General features: G+C 41.6%; 2 protein-coding genes across 2 annotated transcripts; both read right to left on the minus strand.

The window, feature by feature from the left end:
- Positions 1-8174: 8174 nt before the first annotated feature.
- LOC119659747 (odorant receptor 33a-like) lies at positions 8175-10787 on the minus strand. Its single transcript, XM_038068010.1, has 3 exons — positions 9891-10787; positions 9449-9809; positions 8175-8455 (listed from the first exon to the last, which is right to left on the minus strand). Exons 1-3 carry the CDS (start codon positions 10658-10660, stop codon positions 8405-8407), a joined length of 1182 nt encoding a protein of 393 aa, XP_037923938.1. The 5' UTR covers positions 10661-10787; the 3' UTR covers positions 8175-8404.
- A 5022-nt stretch (positions 10788-15809) lies between these two features.
- Positions 15810-21405, minus strand: LOC119660456 (putative odorant receptor 19b). Its single transcript, XM_038069017.1, has 2 exons — positions 21206-21405; positions 15810-15962 (listed from the first exon to the last, which is right to left on the minus strand). The coding sequence occupies exons 1-2, from the start codon at positions 21362-21364 to the stop codon at positions 15912-15914; spliced, it is 210 nt and encodes a 69-aa protein (XP_037924945.1). The 5' UTR covers positions 21365-21405; the 3' UTR covers positions 15810-15911.
- Between the last annotated feature and the right edge of the window lie 1187 nt (positions 21406-22592).

Raw genomic sequence — 22592 nt, forward strand, 5'->3', positions numbered from 1 at the left:
CGGCAACATGCGCATGCGCCTGCGGATGCGGCAAATCATTCGCCTCCTGTCAAGATCAATTCGCTCGAATGCATTGAATAATGTGCAATCTGCGGCGAACATTAAGGCAATTGCACACTATTAAATGCATTGTTTAAGTAAATTAATTAAGAAAGAGCCGAATGAAATTCCGCTCCCGTCGCGCAGCCGCGGTAACTACAGGTTTTATGCTCCATCGTGGGTACCAATCCACGTTTCTCCCTGGGACCTATACTACCCTTTGAGCACCAATTTACTACATTCCTTGTCTGAATCTCTACTTCATTTGTCATAGCATACTCAACAAAATCCAAGAGGGTAATGTCCAGCCGATCAGGCTAAAGAGGAGCATCTGTTTCTCGTTTCATACAAACTGTTAGTGCTGATGACGTTGACTTTTAGAGCAGTTTCGAATAGTACCATCCAGACTTTGGTTTTTTTTCAAACTATGATAGTTCAATTATCGGTGTTTCCGGAAACAGATTCGAGCAAGATCACAATTCCATCCCGGTGTTAACTCGTCTAACCGCAGTACTCGGTATTAAATCATATCCAAATCGAACAATTTCCTTTCATACAAAAATGTAGTAATGTCTGTATTTTTTTTTCTGTAGATTTCGCTATGATAAATTATCATCCATTTTGAGCGAAGTCAACAAAGAGGGGAGAGCTATCTAAACGACGTAGAAACTGGCCGAAATTGACCATGAACGTCCCCTGCAAATACTAAGGCTACCCTAAAGTGTTCCGTGGACACTCTTTTGTCCGCGTCTGTGCTAATCAGGCTCAGAAATCTGAGGGAAGGGGATGTTTTATTTCCTCACGTGCCCGTAAACCGACCGCGCCGGAATCGGAAATACGTACGGGGAATATCGTGAATTCCTAAAGGAAAACACACAGAACTAAAACTGAAAATAAACAAATACCAATTCGAGCGCCGCACAGTTGGGATCGTCAAATTCGGGACTCGAATACCGCGATGGAGAGAGAAAATCCACCACAGATCACATCTTCTATGCCTCCTCCTATCTCAGACCTGGCATCCCCAGGCCATAAAAATGCCAGATGCACCTTAATTAGTTTCCTCAATTCTATTTCAAAAATAAAAATAAACATAATCACTTCAATCTTCTTATATGATATCATGGAGTCCTAAATTACAATGCAACATTTTTAATTAACGATTTTTATTTTGTATTAATTTTTAAGCAGCAACAGATCAGATTTTCTCTCTCCGGCAAGCGATGGAAAAACTGTTGGAATATGGATATCATCATCATCATCAACGGCGTAACAACCGGCATCCGGTCTAGGCCTGCCTTAATAAGGAACTCCAGACATCGCGGTTTTGCGCCGAGGTCCACCAATTCGATATCCCTAAAAGCTGTCTGGCGTCCTGGCCCACGCCATCTCTCCATCTTAGGCAGGGTCTGCCTCGTCTTCTTTTCCTACCATAGATATTGCCCTTATAGACTTTCCGGGTGGGATCATCTTCATCCATACGGATTAAGTGACCCGCCCACCGTAACCTATTGAGCCGAATTTTATCCACAACCGGACCGTCATGGTATCGCTCATAGATTTCGTTATTGTGTAGGCTACGGAATCGTCCATCCTCATGTAGGGGGCCAAAAATTCTTCGGAGGATTCTTCTCTCGAACGCGGCCAAGAGTTCGCAATTTTTCTTGCTAAGAACCCAAGTTTCCGAGGAATACATGAGGACTGGCAAGATCATAGTCTTGTACAGTAAGAGCTTTGACCCTATGGTGAGACGTTTCGAGCGGAACAGTCTTTGTAAGCTGAAGTAGGCTCTGTTGGCTGACAACAACCGTGCGCGGATTTCATCATCGAATATGGATATCCGTTGCACCATCTCTTCATCGACTTTAAAGCCGCCTATGATAGCATAGCCAGGGTAAAATTGTACACGGCCATAAGAGAATGCGGTATCCCGATGAAATTGATAAGACCGACTAGGCTGACCCTGACCAATGTGGGAGGTCAGATAAAAGCAGCAGGATTACTCTCAAGACCATCTACAACGGTCTACGGCAAGGAGATGCCCTATCATGCATCCTCTTTAACCTGGCCCTCGAGAAAGTGATCCGTGATGCTGAGGTAAATGCAAGAAGTACGATCCTCTTTAAGTCTACCCTACTATTGGGCTATGCTGACGATATCGACATCATGGGAAGAACGACCCGAGACGTACAAACTACCTTCATCCAGATCGAGTAGGCAGAATTTGGCGCGAGATCTTGGGCTGCCCATCAATGAAGGCAAGGCAAACTATATGGTGGCAACGTCAGCACCGAAAACCAACCAACCAACAACATCAAACCGCACTGGTCAAACGGGAAGAATTAAGATAGGAGAATACAATTTTGATACCGTTGATAATTTCTCCTATCTACGGTCGAAAATCACAACCGATAACAGCTACGATGATGAAATGCACATACGGTTGTTGTCAGCCAACAGAGCCTATTTCAGCTTACAAAAATTGTTCCACTCGAAGCGCCTCACCATAGGGTCAAAGCTCTTACTGTACAAGAATATGATCTTGCCAGTCTTCATGTATTCCTCGAAGGCTTGGCTTCTTAACAAGAAAAATTTCGAACTTTTAACCGCGTTCGAAATAAGAATCCTCCGACGAATTTTTGGATGAGGATGGACGATTCTGTAGCCTACATAACGACGAAATCTATGAGCGATACCATGATCGTCCGGCTGTGGATAAAATCTGGCTCAATAGGTTACGGTGGCCGGGTCACTTAATCCGTATGGATGAGGATGATCCAGCCCGGAAAGTCTATAAGGGCAATATCTATGGTAGAAAAAGAGATGGAACGAAGGCGTAGGTCAGGACGCCAGACAGCATTTAGGGATATCGAATTAGTGGACCTCGGCGCTGTTGATGATGATGACCAATAATTCGAGATACCGCCTAGAATAAATATTAATCTTCCTTCGATTTAGACAGCTCCCCGCCTTACTAATTCTACCGCCTGCATCTGTATATGCAGATTGAGAGGGGTTAATCCCAGAGGGGCCTCCAGTTGTCGCAAACTTAATGGGTTACAGTAACAAATAAATCGCTATGCAGTTTAGGCGGTTTATATCCTTTTAACTTAACTGAGTGCTTTGTATAAAATCGAACAAGTCGGGAAACCGGAAGCTGGGCCCTTCAGGTATGAAAGGTTTTGTTTGCTTCTTCTGTAAGTATATTCGAGTAGGTAAAAACAACTTGGAGTTACTTTAATAACATGATTTTGATCAAACTGGGGGATAATGTGCTTCATGTTATATTTTATACTACTACCAACTTTTATAACTCTGGGATAAACTGACGGGGAGTTTAACTCAATTTCCCCAAAATTATATTAATATACTATTATTAACTTAATTTGAACAGATATCGATATAGAGAGTATTTTGAGGCCTGGGCACAATATAGAGGCAGCTTCATGATATTTTTCAAATTTTTCGGTTGGGTAGTTTCTGAGAATGGGTCCGTTAAAGAAATCATCCCCTTCCACCCCTCCCACTCCCCGCTTTTCTAACAAATCTCAAAACTAATACCGGCTTCGAAAAGTACTAATCGATACCTTTCATTTGATACTCCACATGACTACATTCGGTGAAAAAAATTTTTACACCCCCATTTTGCATGTATGGGGACATCCCCCTAAATTCAACCTAGAAGGATATCACTCACTGCATGTCTGGAGGGCCATATTTCCCACCTTCTTAGCCAATTTCATGTCAATTTCCGAGAAAAGTACGTATGACAGACAGACAAATAGACGCACAGGTAGACCTGTGAGTGGCCAGATCTCCCATCAGACGTGACCCCATCTGGCGGATTGGGGCATATCTATTGATGTGTAAATATGTGTTCATACACTTTTCGTTTCTGACTGTGCATGGGCTAGTTTTCGCTCATCTCTGGTGCGTGGACCAAAATGGCTATGGGAAGGATACCCAGAACATAAAACCACCATGGAAGATGAGAGAAGGAGGAAGCTTAGGGTGCAGGGGCTCGGAACCCCAGTACCGGCGGCTTTCGGGAGTGAGCAAGCGGCATCCCGGTCGTCGATATCCCTCGACCACAGTGCGTCGGTAGTGGGCAACTTGGCTACCTTGGCATATAATGTTACAAGTGATTTGGATCTGGAGAAGGAGGTGTTCAAGCGAAGTACGGCCTTACCGAGAACATCAATAACAAGACCAAACAAAGATGAACTGAAGGCAGATTTTTGGACAACAAAAACCGTGACAACACCCACCGCATATGTTCAAGATGCTCGACAGTAGGAGGTGCTCCAGGAGCAAGCAAAGGATCCATTCAAAAGAAGCTCATCAACTTTGAGATCTCCACCAATGCCAAAGACGTGCCGTGTAAAAGGAGTAATCCTGCGGGGACTTATAGGGTGCAGAGTCCCGATCCGAACGAATTACCCTTCACTCAACTTGGGGCAAAAATAGTTGAGCTGTCCGAGTTCTTCAAGGACAAGCACAATTTGCACCAAGCCATAAAAAATATGGTGAGGGCTATTAGAGTCCTCTATAATAGATCGCAGATGGAGGAAAAGAATCCTAAGGATACGCCCAACCAAGTTCGGCGGACAGGAAACTCGGAAAACCAGCACTAATAGCTCTGACGGAGGAAAGCGTACAGCGAATGTAGAAAAGTCGACCAGCGTTGCGAAGGCCAAGACGAACGGAAAAGATGGATGGACTAAGGTTACCCGCAAAAAAACGAAAGGAAAAGCAAAAGTGCGAACCCGTCCAGATGCGATTGTTATCTGCAGTAAGGTCAATCTGTCTTACGCGGAGATACTCAGAAAGGTCAAAGCGGATTCCGACCTAAAAGATATGAGCGCAAATGTGAACCGAATCCGAAGAACCCAAAAAGGGGATCTCATGTTCGAGCTGAAAAGTTCCAGCGTGGGCAAAACTGATGACTTTCGCACTCAAGTCAAAAACTCACTTGGGGAGAATGCCGCAGTGCGTCCCCAAAAGATGAGATCTATATACAATGTAAGGATTTCGATAAAGCGTCATCAAAAGGAGAAATTTGTACTGCTCTGAAGGAGCAATTCAAGTTGGAAGAACTTGCCGAGGAGTCTGTTGTGAGTTTAGGAAAAGCCTATGGCGGTACTCAAATGGCCACAATACGAGTACCAGCGGAGGCAGCCCAGAAGTTGTTGGCGGCCGGAAAAGTTCGGATTGGATGGTTTGTCTACCTTTTAAGCGAACAGACCTCACTAAAGAGGTGCTTTAAATGCCTCATGTTTGGGCACTCTGCTGTGATTGCTGGTCGTGTCAATGTTTGGGCCCTTGAGTGGAGTAGCAGAGAATCAAATGCGAGGGAGCCCAGTTTATTAGAAGCTTTTGCGCAAATGGACATAGTTTTGGCTAACGAAGGTGCTGTAAACACCTTTCAGGTCAGGTTCGGTTGTAGACCTGACCTTTGTCAGCCCTTTGCTGGCGCGTGGCATGTCTTAGTGCGTCAGCGAACGCTACACCCACAGCGATCACCAGGAAATCTTCCTTGAGACATGTATCCAGCCACAGGGCAAAGACTTATCATGCCCGAAACCGAGAAAGATTTCAGGCTGGTCTGCAAAATCTTTGGATGAGCAGACCTTCATAGAGGTGAGGTTAGATCAACCTCATAAAGCAGGCGCGTCTACAGAAAGAGCCGCCCATATGGCCCAATGCATCGCCAAAGCATGTGACGCGTCCATGCCTAGGAGGTGCTCATTCCCCTGTAGAAGACCAAACTACTGGTCGAATGGTGAACTGACTGGCTTCGATCAGCCTGCCACCGAGCCAGAAGAGCCGCTCAGAGAGCGATAGGTAGAGTCGATCAGGGGCAAAAAGAGCGCACTTATAAGGTAGCCCGCAAAAACCTCAAGCTCGCCATCCAGAGAAGCAAGAGGGAGTGCTTTAAGGAGCTCTGTTCAGAAGTGGTCATAAACCCGTGGGGGGGGGGGGTTTACAAAATCATGATTGGACGATTCAGGGGCCTTTCATCTCTGCAGATCACGTGTCCTACCCTCTTGCTGAAAATCATCCAGGGGTTATTCCCCCAGCAAGAGGAAAACACCAACACATTCCAACCAGCTCTGAATGTGACGGCAATTTCACCAGTCACCAGAGACCAGCTGTTGGAATCTGCGGTAGAATAGGAGATAATAAAGTGCTGGGACTGAACGGGGTACCGAGTAAGGCACTTAAGTTTGCCGTGAAATCCAAACTGGACATGTTCGCTTAGTTGTTCGAAGCGTGCATGTCCGAGGGGATATCTCCAGCGGCATGGAAGCGGCAGAAGTTGGTGAACCATCCTCATACCGACCGATATGTCTTTTGGACACTGTGGGAAAAAAGGTTAGAGCGGGTAATCTGTAATAGATTACTCCCGGTTGTTGACAGCCAAGGCGGCCTTTCAGATCAGCAATATGCGTTCCGTAAAGCCAGATCAACCATTGATGCCATCAAATTGGTTACTGGCTTGGCCGAAGATGCAATCCACGGAAAGGTTAATACCAGCAAATATTGCGTGGTAGTAACCCTGTACGTGAAAAATGCATTCAATTCGGCCAATTGGAATCTAATACGGAAATCTCTAGCGAAAGTTGGTAGTCCCGCCTATCTCGCTGCTATCGTCGATAGTTATTTGACTGAAAGGAGGCTCTGGTATGACACCGATGACGGACCCCAGGAATACGTTGTTTCCGCGGGTGTCCCACAGGGCTCCGTATTGGGCCCACTACTGTGGGACAACGTTTACAACGATGTACTTAATCCTCCCCTTCCGAAGCAAGCCACAGTGGTGGATTACGCTGACGACATAGCGCTGGTTGTTGTCGCAAGGCATCTCGAAGATGCTGAATTATACTCAAGCGAGGCAATCGGTGTTGTTAAAAGTTGGCTAGAGAACTCTGGTCTGACACTGGCGGACGAAAAAACTGAGGCGGTCCTCATCACGAAGCGCCGGAAGAGAAATTACGCCAGTATTAGAATCGGGAAACATATTATCACTTGCAAGTCGACCATCAAATACTTGGGGGTGGTGATAGACAAGAAGCTTACCTATAAGTAACATGTGCGGTATGTTTGCTACAAATCATCACCTATCAAAGGTTATATCAAAGTATGATGATGATGCCGAACGTGGGAGGGCCACGGCATACCTCTAGGTTGCTTATAGCCAGGGTAGTGACCTCAATCATGCTCTATGCAACCCCAGTTTGGCGAGAGGCGTTGCGAATATCACGTTACGAACGTTACGAAACTGAGTTCAGTCTACTGGAGGAGAGCCCTGAGAGTATGCTCTGCCTTCAGGACTGCCTCAGATGATGCAGCGTTCGTCATCTCTGGGATGATGCCGATTGACATCTTGGCAGATGAGATGGCGAACATATACAATGCGAAGCTAACTGCTTCCTCATCGCGAACGAGGAAGACTGATAGGGAGAGATCCATAAATAGATGGCAAGAGCGGTGGGAACGCTCGGGAAAGGGTCGGTGGACTCACAGGCTCGTTCTGTCATCAAGGAGTGGTTGGAGAGACGACACGGTGAGATTAATTATAATCTCACCCAGTTTCTCACGGGGCATGGAGAATATCTCCAATACCATCACAGGTTTAAATTGGAGACCTCACCCGACTGTCTAAATTGCGATGGAGTCCCGGAGGACCCAGAGCACTGTCCGAGATTTGTGGAAGAAAGGAGGAATTTAGAGGAGACTCTAGGAGAGGTGCTGGTACCAGAAAATCTGGTGCCGAAAATGGTAGCATATCAAGAGAATTGGGATGCGGTCAACTCCATGATCTATTCAAGATGAATTGCGAAAAGCAGAGGAAAGGAGAAAAACGCGGTCACGTGCGCCGCGTATAGTAGAAATGGGATTAAGCTAGAGTGAGCTGATTCCGTCCCGTGATGTAATACCTTATTGGAGCGAGTCGGGGGTGGTTTAAGTGGGTAAAAATCCGACACGCTGGTGTGTCCAGACCAGTGTCTTTTGAAGATTTCCACCTCCTCAAAAAAAAAAAGTTTTCTGAGGTTTTACCGAAATTTTGGCAATTCCAGTAACTGTGCAGTGAGATGAGTAATTCAGAGTAAATAGCATAGGCATGTTTTCAAACAACGTTTTATTATAATTATTATTGTAAACTTTTTATTGACTCAGTGATACAATATTGATTGCATTGTGTAAAATAACTGACGGCGTGAAAAAAGAACAAAAGGTTGATTCCGGCTACATCTCTTCTTCCTAAATAGTTCAATGAGAAACAATGTTTATATGTCTCATCGAACCGCAGTTGCTTCACTTCAAATCTCTACTTTTGAATAAAAGGTGTCCTCACTGCTCATCACTCTGATGGGTTTAGGATCGTTAACAATGTGTACATAGCCTTCATTACCTGTACAATTGGGAAAATACATTAACATATATTTGGCTGGTTGTCAAAATTTTTGGAAAATATTTATGATACTAAAGGGAAATCCAAATGTCTTTGGGAGGATAGAATCCATTCTTCTCAAAAATTCGTGACACCATTGGCTATTCATTTCAAGCTTACGTATTAGGTGTATTAACCAACTCGGAAATCGAAAGCTTTAGGTGTGAAAAATTTTGTAGTTGCTGTGTATAAAAATATTTCGGTTTTGATGGTTCCATTGATAACTAGTTCGTAGTGTATATGCATTAAATATGTCCGAAATTCAATTCGATATGGTACTGACATTTTCCCTCTTACGCAGTAGTCATTTGGCACGACAGGGAACAATTTTGACTTACTATAACTTCGCTAATATTAGTAGGATTTCCATGAAACTTTCCAATATGTTGAATGATCTTACTTTCTGGAACTAGGATGAACTTAACGGAGATTCCCAGTAAATTTTCCAAATGTATTATAATAATATTCTAGTATCAACTTAATTTGCACAGACATCACAATGGATGCCTAGACAACATATGCGATTGAGTAATCTCTGAGAATCGGTCTTTGAAGTAATTGACCTTATTCTACCACAGGCACTGCTTCCATTTACAACCAACGTCAAAATTAACTCCACATGCCTATATTCAGTGATGTTCTCACACATTTAAAAACGGGTCAATTCCCCAAAAAATGATTATGCATCTGTCAACTTGGTGCACCTTTTTTGGAGCATAAAAGCACTTGAGAGAAAATAACAGGAGGCTGGCGTCGAAAATGTCTGCTTTCAGACGATTCGAACTAGGTTCAAATGTTCTAGAACCTACGAGGTGGTTCCTACTCAGCGTGCAATCCCGTCGCGAGTAGCATTACAGCTTGTGAATAATGGACTCCAAAATATGATCTTAGATTTTATAAAACTGTTTAAAATATTGTATTCAAACCGAATTCACAAGTAATATCTTTGCTTACCGACATGAAAGTAACCAAAGATATTGGTATCTGTTTTCCAGCCAATATAATTTTTTTTTCCTGCGTCATCTGCATGAATATAATAAGATGTTTTCGGAATCTTGGTGATAAGTCCATCCAATTTGACGAGTAGAGCATGAAAACAATCTGATCCGTTTGTTCCATAAACTTGTTTGAATAGTAACAAGATGGATAGATTTCTGCAATTTCCGCCACCATAAAAATAAATACTGCCGCAGTTTCGGTTGATGATGGTGAGAATCTCAGATATATGAGACCCGTAGTTGAAAATACGAGAATAGATGTGATGAATTGAATGAAAATTGTAAAGGAGAGAGTTCTTTGTATTATTTCGAAGAGTCTGCAAAGACGAACAGAATAAAAATCCATCCAAGACCATAGTGAAAACAGCAAAACTTTTTCTGGCTTAGAACCTGCTTACCTCATTATAATCCGGTGATCCTCTAGACACTGTATGAAGTCTTGAAAGCTTTCTTCGTCCGTTTTCTCTGGATCATAATGAATATTAGCAAACCGTTCCATTATTATCTGTAAATGGGCGCTCAACACATTCAGATACAACGCCCCAATAAAATCATTTGCTACATCTTCCAGTCCCATTTGTAGTTGAAATATCGTCTGCATAAACAACGAAACCCAATAGCGGAAGGCATTCTTACTCCAATCATATGGGAACCAAGTTTCAAATCCAAGTTTCGTGCCATGCGAGAGGGCCGCAGCAAGGGTATGCGTTAAATTGACCCCCAAGAAGAACACGACAACCATCAAGGAAGTCAACCTGCAAAAGTTGATTTCCTTCCTCAATTTATCCTTTTGCTTATCCGTCATAGGTCGACTGTCCAGACGCTTCAAGTGTTCATTCATTTCGATGAGGCTAGGTCTTAGTTTCAGAATTACAAGGAACTTGACGGAGCACGCTGTCACACAGATATTCATAGCAATATTTTCCAATAATTGTCTCAAATTTTTAACGAAGAACAGCTCGATGGTAAACGAGGCGTAATAGAGAATATTTGTAAGAATAAAATTGGTAACAACATGTATTTTGTGTCGGAGGAGATAGTCTTCATTTATAACTAATCCTTGGAACTTCAAAGTAAAATGAACGATTCCAAAAGCCCGAATACTTTCAACTTTGTTTTCCAAAGAATTTTTCGAGCCGAGTAATACTATTGAATTTTTCAAGGACATTTTAACTTTTTTCTATGCTGGTTTATATTTCAAACTTTTTACTATTAGCGGATGTACTTACTAATTCCCTGTTCGAAACACACTAACCACCTTTTAAGTGAGCAATTCTGGACAAGCCTGATGACAGGATAAATACCAGTTTCTTTCATTATAGAGCTGACTGCTAGGAAAACATGCATTTGGGATACGAAACCCTTCAATGAAAAATGAATATTCTGATATACCAGTGAATATTATATTCAACCACATAGGATACATGCATATCTAATGTGACATTTTGACGTGACCTGTTTTATTCTGAAAGATACCTTCTCGAATCCTTCGATTTATTGATTGTTTTAAGAATTTTCCCATACGTTTTTCATCGACTTTACCCAGGAAGAGTAGTTAAGCGGAGAAATGATGGAAAACCGTGATTCTATGCACCGAGCGCATAAGCTTCCCTAAACCGTCTGCATCACCTATACGCTTCTTTTAATTTAAGAACTTTCCTCCCATCAAAGGGGGGTCCATATTTTTCCATGGAAATTATCATTCCAGGATATATTCGTCTCAAGTCTACAGAGCTGTATAGTTCAATAGGGATTACAGGCCCGCCTGTCCCTCTTTACCATATTGCTTCTATACAGCCGAACTTGCTACCATGATTTTCACAACAACAGGAATATCGCCAAGTTAGAGGGTTAACTAGTAAACACCATAGAAACGTAGGATTGACCGACAATTGGAATTTCGTGTCAGGATCCGTCATAGGACAGTTCGTCTGTCGACAGGGACGGAAGTGAACCAACACTCCAATTTACTGCATTCGTTGTATGAATCTCTGCGACTTTATTTTTCATCGCATACTTAACAAAATGTTGGAAAGTAACGTCCAGCTGCCTAAGTTTAAGGAGGAACATCTATTTCTCGTTTCTTACAAACTAGCTACCTTTTAGTGCTGATGACGTTGACTCTTAGAGCAGATTTGCTATTCGAATCCTTCCATCCAGACCCAATAAAATAAATACCTACGCTTATAGGATGATATTTTTTCAAAAAATTGAGCCAGTTCCATTATCAGAGTTTCCGGAAACGGCTCTCAACCACATTTTACTTCCCCTTGGAAGTGTAACCTCAGAGCCCGATATTAAATCATATACAAATTGAACAGTTCCTTTTTGTATGAAGATGGGGTAATGAGTTAGTTAATTTGGCGATGACAAATCATGAACCCGGCTGGTGGAAATCGGCAAAGAGGAGAGCTATCCCAAAAACCGCAAAAATTCCCCTGCAAATGCGAAAGGTTCGAGTATTCCATGGACATGCGCTTGTACATATCTATGCTCAGAAATGTGATTCAGGATGACACTTCAGTCCCTCCCGTGACATCTGCCAAAACTTTGCGCTTCTTTAAACCTGAAAAGTAAACTAAACAATCAAACTAAAGCTGAAAATAAACAAGTCGGAAAACCGGAAGCAAGACGCTTCATTCATTTTTTAAAAAGTCATTTACACAATTAATTTTATCTAGAAAGTACTGTATTGATAATAGTCAACAACGAAAATGAGTCCTATCTCACTTTAAGTGTATACATTTTGACTCCTTACTCACGCACTTTCCAATTCACGTCACGTTAATTCACCAATATCAGGGAGTGTGCTAATTGAGACCTTTCATTTGATACCCCACATGACTATATTCAATGAAAAAAATTTTCACATCCGCCTTTACATGTATGGGGAGCCCCCCTTTAAACTGCACGTAAATTTATGTCACTCACTGTATGCGTGTGATTTCACAGTTCCCATATGTTCACCAAATTTCTTTCGAATCGGTTTAGTCGTTTTGGAGAAAAAGGCGTGCGGCAGGCAGACAGACAGTGAATCGATTTTAATAGGTTTTCTTTTACACAAAGCCGTTCATATAGTTCATTTTAAATGATAATGACGTCATACACGTCTTGGATTGCCATACATTGACGTGAAATCCAATGTTTTGACTTTCAATAACTTTGTTAATAGTAGCTGAATTACATTCAAACTTTCCAAAATGATGTCCTATATTATCGCCTATAGTATTTTGTACTTTATTTCTGCCGCTATTGGAACGGGATGTATTTTGGGGCCTAGATTTTGAATAGATGCATCACTGTGATTTTTTTCAGACCTCTTGGTTGGATTGGCTCTGAGAACGAGACCTGTTTCGCTTTTTGGTGCACACATTTTGAGCCCTCACTCCGCTGTGTTTCACATGTTTCAATATGAGAAATAAGACTAGCATCGAAAAGTAAAAAATCCTCGCTTTCGCTTGTTTGGTGGGCCTTCCTTCGAACTCAACATAAGATTGCGCCACTTAATATAGGTAAAGCGATTCGCACACCACGTCTTCTCACGAAATTTCGTAACAATATGAAAGCCAAATTTACCAAATTAAGCTCTGAAAATATCTTGCTCGGTTATGAAAGAGTGGGACATGGTCTTAATGAATTTAAAAACAATTAAAATTTTTGTAAGATATATAATACAGATAGGCCACACTTAGTGAGGAACTCCAGACACCCCGGCTTTGCCCCGAGGTCCACCAGTCTCCGAGGAATACATGAGGACTGGCAAGATCATAGTCTTGTACAGTAAACGAAACAGTTTTTGCAAGCTGAAATATGCTCCGTTGACTGCCAACAAACGTGCGCGGATTTCATCGTCATAGCTGTTACCTGCTGTGATTTCGACCTGACGTAGGAGAAATTTTCAACGATGTTAAAGTTGTAGTGTCCTATATTTAATGTTTCGGTTTGACCAGTGCGAATTGATGTAGTTGGTTTTTTGGTTTTTGGCGCTGATGTACTTCATGTACTTCGTCTTGCCTTCATTAATGTGCAGCCCAAGATCTCGCGTTGCCTGCTCGATTTGGATGGAGGTAAACTCTACATCTCGGGTTGTTGTTCCCATGATGTCGATATCGTCAGCGTAAGCTAGTACTTGGGTGTACTTAAAGAGAATGGTGGCTCTTGCATTGACGTCTGCATCTCGAATCACTTTCTCCAGGGTCAGGTTGAATAGGACGCAACTGATGTCCATATTCGAACAGTTTTTCCATCGCTTGCCGCAGAGACAAAAACCCGAATTGTTACTGACTTACCTGAAGTGAAGCCTCTTTGGCATGGGTCAATGATATTCCCGGTGTGTGGCGCTATCCGGCCTAGCAAGAAAGAGGAGAATATCTTGTAGATGGTACTCAGCAATATGATACCTTTACAATTGCTCACTACGTGATATCCCTGTTTTTATGCATGGGATAGATAACGACTCGTTGCCAGTTGTCAGGCATTCATTGTCCCACACTTTGAGCATGAGTTGAGATGAACCACTTGGTGTAATTGTTCGCCTCCATATTTAACCAATTTGCTTGTAATTCCATCGGCTCCTGGGCACTTGTGGTTTTTAAACCGATGAATTGCACAGACTGTTTCTTTCATGGTGGTGGCAATATTTGTCCATCGTCTTCAGTTGGCGGGACCTTCAACTCGACGATATTCAGGTTGTCGAACAGTTCATCAAAATACTCAACACATTTCCCTTTCTGTCTCCGCAGGATGAGCATCGAAGTGCATAAGGTTTCATCCTGCTGACTTGTTGGTAAAACTTCAGCCTTCTGCGCCTGGTGCATTTGCTCCCTGTACTTTTCGAGTTCGCAGACCCGTTGATTCTCCCAGGCTTCCTTTTTCCGTCTGTGAAGTCGACGAAGTTCGTGATAAGTCTCTGCGTGTGCCTGCGTTCCTTGAGAATCCAAAATTGCTCGTTATGTAGTATTCTTCCGTTCCTTTGTTAGCTTACATTCGTCGTCGAACCAGCCGTTCTGACTCTTCTTGTAGCTGAGATTAACGCCCTTCAAGTGGTTGTGAAGACTATCTCTAGGATCTCTGTTGACTGCGGTTATTGCGGCATCCATTTCCCTCTTATAGGTGTGTTGGAGGGCTGTGTCGTGAATAGCTTCAGTATTCAGAAAGTGAAAGTGTGAAGTGAAGTGAAAGTGGTCCCATCTCAAGAGGCGCATGTAGCAAACCAAAAACTTCCAACAACCATTTCGTGCGATACTGCTAACTGAATAATATGCAGTCGGTTATCATTGGTATCCTTATGTAAGCTGTAGGAGCCAACGTATCGCCTAAATACGGGCTCCGTCCCTACCTGACTGTTGATATCATACTTGGAACAGGCTTCGAGGGTCCGCTCCACTGCCTCGTAGAAGGTATCTTTCTCCGACTCTGCAGGCTCCTCTGTTCAGCAGGCGTTTCCCAGGTTTTATACTCTCTCGTGGGTACCAATCTATGTTTCGCCCTGGGACCTACACTACCCTTTGACCGCCATATCTATATGTATGTATCCAAAATGTAGAGGAAAATGGCAATTAAAAACCGCTTGGACTTCAAGTAAAACTAAAACCTATCCTAACTAACCTGTTTAAACTTGATAACCTTATTGTTTACTTTATAGAATCTACAACCGAAATCCTGTCATAAAATTTCTTTTTCAATTCGATTAGATGTTTGTAGATTTGTGGAATTGGGATCGTTTCTTGATAAGTGGCAAACTGTTCGAAAACATATCCTCCCGCAGATGATAGCTACAAGTAGTGCATGACTGCGAGCCGTTGAAGCACATTGCCAGGAACCAAAAGCGATGAGGTTTAAGAATTTATGGCAACCACAGATAATAGATGCTGCTACAATCTCAACATCCAATGCATAAGACGGATGACGTTTTATACATGAGGTAAGAGCGTTTGAAAGGACTCTCCAACTTTCCTGAAAAATGTAATGCCAGGGCGTGTTTACGGGATACTTCAGCGGAATGGCACTTATATTGCTTGATCCATTTTCGTCAGTTTTCAGGTTTTTCGAATAAGTCTTCCCCCGTAGTCAACCAATCAATTCGCATAGTCAATAATCATTAACCATCTCCAACAAGCATACAAGCTTAGAAGTAATTGCCGAGGACTTGACTTTCGGGGAATCTACTTAACATACAGTTACTTCTGGGGCTTCGAAAATCTTTTTGGAACTTAAGTCTGCCGGCGGATGGAAACAATTTGATATACATTTGCTTTCGAAACAGCTTTTATTATAATTATGATTGTAGACATTTTATTGGGTGCATGAGAGAAGAAGTTAAAGTCCAGTTACATCTGTTCTTTCTAAAATATAAATTCCATTTCTGATCGACCTGCAGGTTGAACCCTTTTTTGCATGAAGGATGCCTTTACTAGTCGTCACTCTGACGGGTTCATGATCGTTAACAGCGAGTATATAGCCTTCACTGCCTGTCCAATAATTGAGAAAATACATTAAAAATATATTTGACTGATTTTAAAAATTTGAGGAAACTATATATGATAATAATGGTTCAAGTCAATGTCTTTAGAAAGATAGAATCCTCAAACCTATACTTCCAAAAATTTCCGGCATATCAGGGGATTGTTAATTTCAAACTCAGTATTAGATGCTGTTAAAAACAAGTTGGGAAACCGGAAGCTTGACGTTTCAGATATAAAAGGTTTTGTCCTTCCCTTTGTGAGGAGCATACAGCAGTTCTCCATTGGCTGATAGCATTAACTCGAGATATTTAAATTGCTCAGCGCTGTCAGCTACAGCAACTTGCCCAGAACTGAGCGAATTAAATATCTCGGGTCAATGCTCTCAGCCACTGGAGAACTGCGTAATGAAATTGTTCCACGCATTAATGCGACCTGGATGAAGTAGCATTCCACAACTGGTGTTCGTTGTGATCGACATATCAGCGAACGTTTCCGATCTAAAATTTACCGTAATGTCATCCGTCTGCCGCTCCCTATAGTTCTGAGTGTTGTGGCGACTATGAAAGACAACGAACGGCGTCTTGCGTTAATGGAGATCATGATGTTGCATTGCACTGGTGGCGTGACACGTTTTGACTACATCCGAAATGAGGATATCCGCGATCGATATAGGGTTGCACCGATTATGGAGAAACTCCGAGGAAGGCATCTCCGCCTTACCAAGATTGCTCTGAACATCGAAGGCAATGGTAAGCGACCAAAAGGCCAGTCGAAACAACGGTGGCTTGATATGCTGCATGAGGATTTAAAGGCCTCGTGATTGCATTCAGATCAGGCATTTAATCAAATAAAATGGCGAGACCGATTACAACGAGCTGACCCCGCTTGTGAAGAAGATGTGAGGAGCGACGAACGCATGACAGTGTCATATAGTAAAAAATTCCATTCCCCTCTAGCTTTCAGAAAGCGATTTAAATAAATCATTTGGTGGAAAGCCCTGTAACCTACAACAGATACAAACAAATCGGGAAACGCGAAGCTGGGCGCTTCAGGTATGAAAGGTTTTGTTTGCTTCTTCTGTGAGTATATTTGAGTCCAGAACTATCCCATTTGTACGTAGCCCGTTATGTATATGCATTTAGCATGTCTGACTACCCAATTTAGTGTAATATTGATATTTAGTTGCAGTAAATTTACAGGGTAAAATCAACTTTGAGCTACTGTAACTTTGTTACTAATAGTGTGATTTTCATCAAACTTGGGGATAATATGCTTCATATTATATTTTGTACCACTACCTTATAACTCTGGGATAAACTTAAGGGGGGTTTTACTCAATTTTCCCAAACATATGGCAATATACTATGTATTATTAGCTTAATTTTAACAGGTATCGATATGGAGAGTATTTTGAGGCCTGGGCACCGCATAGAGGCAGCTTCATGTTTTTTTCCAGATTTTTGGGTTGGGTAGTTTCTGATAATGGCTCAGTTAAAGAAATCATCACTCTGCACCCCTCCCACTTCCCGCCATTTTAACAAATGTCAAAACTAAGATCGGCTTCGAAAAGTACTAATCAAGACCTTTCATTTGATATCCCACATGGGTATATTCGGTGAAAAAATGTTTACACCCCCTTTTACTTGTATGGAGACCCCCACTAAATCTTAACGTAGAAGGATATCACTCACTGCATGTCAGTTGGGGTGTTCACAGTTTTGCAAACAAAACCTTAAAAAGCGCCAGAGAAAAGTAGATTCTTCATGAATGGAATTTTAATATTTCATTCGAATATTAATTAATCCCGTTAATTATGACGTCAGCATTTTATTTGTATGGCTTAGGATGCTGTTAATTTGCAGGAAATGGATAAGTTTGAACTGCTATAACTTTGACGCTAATGGACGGATTTCGGATGTGGAATGTGTATGCACGAGACAGTCCTCCGCGTCGGTGCAAATTTAATACCCCTAGGATGAACTTAAGGGGGGTTTTTCATTCAATATCTAAAAGTTGGTAATATACTATTCATCATCATCAACGGCGCAACAACCGGTATCCGGTCTAGGCCTGCAGCCGAATTGGTTAAATATGGAGGCGACCAGTTACACCAAGTGGCTCATCAACTTGTGCTCAAGGTATGGGACAGCGAATCAATGCCTGACGATTGGCATCGAGGCATTATCTGTCTCATACATAAAAACGGAGATATCACACAGTGCAGCAATTATAAAGGTATCACGTTGCTGAGTACCATCTGTAAGATATTCTCCACTATCTTGCTAGACCGGATAGTCCCATACGCCCAGAACATCATTGACCCATACCAAAGAGGCTTCACTCCAGGCAAATCAGCAACAGATCAGATTTTCTCTCTGCGGCAAGCGATGGAAAAACTGTTGGAATATGGACAACAGTTGCACCATTTGTTCATCGACTTTAAGGCCGCCTATGATAGCATAGCCAGGGTAAAACTGTACACGGCCATGAGAGAATTCGGTATCGCGACGAAATTAATAAGACTGACTAGGCTGACCCTGACCAATGTGCGAGGCCAGATAAAAGCAGTAGGATCACTCTCAAGACCATTCCACATCAACAACGGTCTACGACAAGGGGATGCGATATCATGCGTCCTCTTTAATCTGGCCCTCGAGAAAGTGATCCCTGATGCTGAGGTAGAGGCAAGAGGTACGATCCTCTTTAAGTCCACCCAACTACTGGCCTATGCTGACGAAAATCACAACCGATAACAACTACGATGATGAAATCCGCGCACGGTTGTTGTCAGCCAACAGAGCCTATTTCAGCTTACAAAGACTGTTCCGCTCGAAACGTCTCACCATAGGGTCAAAGCTCTTACTGTACATAGTCTTCATATATAGTCCTCATATATTCCTTGGAAACTTGGGTTCTTAGCAAGAAAAATTGCGAACTCTTAGCCGGTTACGGTGGGCCGGTCACTTAATCCGTATGGATGATGATGATCCCACCCGGAAAGTCTGTAAGGGCAATATCTATGGTAGAAAAAGAAGACGAGGCAGACCCTGCCTACGATGGAGCGATGGCGTAGGTCAGGACGCCAGACAGCTTTTAGGGATATCGAATTGGTGGACCTCGGCGCAAAACCGGGATGCCTGGAGTTCCTTATTAAAGCAGGCCTAGACCAAAAAATATACTATTAGTAAGTCTATTTGAGCAGGTATCGGAATGGGGCATCTTTCGAGGCTTTAATTTCACATAAGTGTTTTGCACGAAACCTTAAAAAGGGCTAGGTAGAAGTAGATTCTTCATAAATGCGAATCTAATATTTCACGCGATTCTCAATTATTCTCGTTAATTATGACGTCAGCATCTTATTTGCATGGCTTTAGAAGCAGTAAGTTCCCGAGAAATTGCTAAGTTTGAAGTGCTATAACTTTGGCGTTAATAGCGAGATTTGTATGAAATTCGGCGTATGTATGCAAAATATAGTAGGCGTGGTTGTCCTAAGATGGGGGTTTCTCAGTAAATTTCTGAAAGTTGGTAATATACCATTAGAAAGTTTATTTGAGCAGATATCGGAATGGGACATATTTTGAGGTCCAGATTTTTGGGTTTCCAAAAATGAGCCCTGCCTCACTTTAAGTGCGTACATTTTCACTCCTAACTCGACCACTTTGCAATTCACGCCAAAACTAGTTTCAGAAAGTACTAATCGAGATCTTTCATTTGATACCCTACACGACTATATCCAGTGAACTTTTTTTTAAATCCCCCGTTTCCATGTATGGGGAGCCCCCCTTTAAATTGCACCTAATTTTATGTCACTCATTGTATGCATGGGATTTCATAGTTCCCATCTCTCCACCAAATTTCGTTCGGATCAACTTAGGCACTTTGGAGAAAAGAGTGTGTGCCAAACAGACAGACATACGCAGATAGACAGACATTGAATCGATTTTAATAAGGTTTTGTTTTACACAAAACCTTAAAAAGACCTGGAGAGAACTAGATTCTTCATGAATGCAATTTTAATATTTCACTTGAATTTAAATTATTCTCGTTAATTATGATGTCAGCATCTTATTTGTATGGCTTAGGATGTTGTTAATTCGCACGAAGATGAAGTTTGAACTGCTATAACTTTCACACTAATGGTTGAATTTTCATGAAACTTAATATGCGTATGCACGATACTGCCCTCTATGCAGGTGCTCACTTTAAGTGCGTACATTTTGACAACTCACTCGCCCACTTTACAATTCAAACAAAACTAATGTCACTTTCGGAAAATAATAATGGAGGCCTTTCATTTGATTCCCTACACGACTATATCTGATGAACATTTTTTTTAAATCCCTCTTTTGCATGTATGATGTGCCCCTCTTTAAACTTCACCTAAATTTATGTTACTCGCTGTATACGTGGGATTTCATAGTTCCCATCTGTCCACCAAATTTCGTTCGGATCAGTTTAGCCGTTTTGGAGAAAAGTGCGTGTGGCAGACAGACAGACATCGATTTTAATAAGGTTTTGTTGTACACAAAACCTTAAAAACCGCTCAATTCTCTTATTCACCACACCCTCCCCCTGGGTTTAGCGTACGATATATGGACCAAACACTCGCCTGAAAATAAAAGGAAGCTAAAGATGAAAATGTGTGTTTAAGGTGGGGGGTAACGTTCTTAAACTTTTTCTTGCTTTTTTTTATTTGATTTTCTGAATGGAAGACCTTCCATAACTCCAAAATTACTGCACTGATTCTTTTGAAATTTTGAACACTATTCCTGTACTCCAAAGTGTTCCCAAAAAGTAAAAAATTGAAATATTCGAAAAACTTTCCCAGCGAACTTTAATTTTTTGATTTCAGGTGATTTGAGTTACAGTGAGTTATGAGGGGCACCGCAAGTCTTCTTTTTTTAGAGACACTGCTCTTATTGCCTTATTTTTTAATATTTCTTTATGAAAATTTTACATAATATTCGTCGACTGTCATACCTTAATGCACTATTGGTTTTAATAAACAGATTTCAACTGTGTCGTCAAAGAGAAATTCACAGAATTGTGCCTTATTCCCATGTAGCGTTACCTGCCTTACATTCTTAAGGCAAATCTTGGGAAACTTACGAAGTGGAAGTCACTCAGGATGGGGCACTGCCCCGAGAAGAATTATAACTTTCAATTAATTTAGCCAAAAATATGATATGACATTTTCTAAAATTGCTTAAATAACGTACGCACAACTTACAACTAATATCCTTGCTTACCGACATGAAAGTAGCCAAAGTTACTGGTATTTGTTTTCCAGCCAATATAAATTCCTGCGTCATCTGCATCAATATAATAAGATGTTTACGGAATTTTGGTGATAAGTCCATCCAGTTTGACGAGTAAAGCATAAAGACCATTTGGTCCGTTTTTTCCATAAACTTGTTTGAATAGTAACAAGATGGATAGATTTCTGTAATTTCTGCCGCCATGGAAGTTAATACCGCTGCAGTGTCGGTTAACGATAGTGAGAATCTTAGATATGCTAGACCCGTAGTTGAAAATACCAGAATGGAGATGATAAATTGAATGAAAATTGTAAAAGAGAGAGTTTTCTGTATTACTTCGAAGAGACTGCAAAGACAAATAGAGTGAGAATCTTTACACTCGACCGCAGTAAAAGCAACACAAAAAGCTATTATAGAATCTACTTACCCCAATACAATCCGGTGATCCTCTAAACGCTGTATGAAGTCAAGGAAACTTTCTTCCTCACTTTTTTCTAGATCATAATGAACATTTGCAAACCGTTCCATTATTATCTGTAGATGGTTTCTCAATATACTAAGATACAAGGCTCCAATAAAATTATTTGCTACATCTTGCAGCGACATTTGTAGTTGGAATGCGGTCTGTATAAACAATGAAACCGAATATCGGAACGCATTCTTTCTCCAATCATATGGAAGCCAAGTTCTGAATCCAAGTTTCGTCTCAGTCGAAAGTGCGGCAGCAAGAGCGTATGTTAAATTCACCCCCATATAGAATACGGCACTACAACGTGTATTTTGTGTCGCAGGCGATAGTCTTCGGTTATAACCACTCCTTGGAACTTCAACGAAAGATAAACTATTCCGAACGCTTGGATGCTTTCAATCCTGTTTTCCGAAGAATTTTCCGAAATGAATACCATCTTTGGATTTTTGAGGACTCTTTACTATGTATGCCGATTTATATTTCGAGCTTTTTATTAGTAAGCGAATGTAGCCAGGTTCACTAATTCACCGTTCATTGTTCGAAACACAATAACTATCTTTTAAGTGAGGAACTCTCGACTATCCTGGTGGCAAGATAAATAGCAGTTCCTTTCGTTATATAGCTAACCGCAAAGAAAATTACATTTGTGATACCGTCCCATACAATGAGTACTACAATACACAATTTAATATTTTACTCAACTCCACTGAAGGGTGATACCTGGATATTTAATGTGACATTTTTGACGCGACCTGTTTCATTCTCAGTTTATTGATTATTTTAGGTTCTTCCCCATGCGTTATTCAATGAATTTGCGAAAACTAGGTTACGTTAAGTAGACAAAATAGGGAAACAGTAATTCTATGCACTGAGCTCATACATTTTTAATTTTCATTTTCAAAATCATTT

The sequence above is a fragment of the Hermetia illucens genome, chromosome 6, assembly GCF_905115235.1.
Source record: "Hermetia illucens chromosome 6, iHerIll2.2.curated.20191125, whole genome shotgun sequence".
Classification (NCBI taxonomy): Eukaryota; Metazoa; Arthropoda; class Insecta; order Diptera; family Stratiomyidae; genus Hermetia; species Hermetia illucens.

Excerpts from the sequence above, each read along its gene's own strand:
- LOC119659747 (XM_038068010.1), bottom strand. The coding sequence starts at position 10,660 with ATGTCCTTGAAAAATTCAATAGTATTACTCGGCTCGAAAAATTCTTTG. Across the intron at positions 9,810-9,890 it reads GATCACCGGATTATAATGAG|ACTCTTCGAAATAATACAAA; the intron begins GTAAGCAGGTTC and ends TCGTCTTTGCAG. Across the intron at positions 8,456-9,448 it reads CTTTGGTTACTTTCATGTCG|GTAATGAAGGCTATGTACAC; the intron begins GTAAGCAAAGAT and ends CCAATTGTACAG.
- LOC119660456 (XM_038069017.1), bottom strand. The coding sequence starts at position 21,364 with ATGGAAAAAACGGACCAAATGGTCTTTATGCTTTACTCGTCAAACTGG. Across the intron at positions 15,963-21,205 it reads CTTTGGCTACTTTCATGTCG|GCAGTGAAGGCTATATACTC; the intron begins GTAAGCAAGGAT and ends ATTATTGGACAG.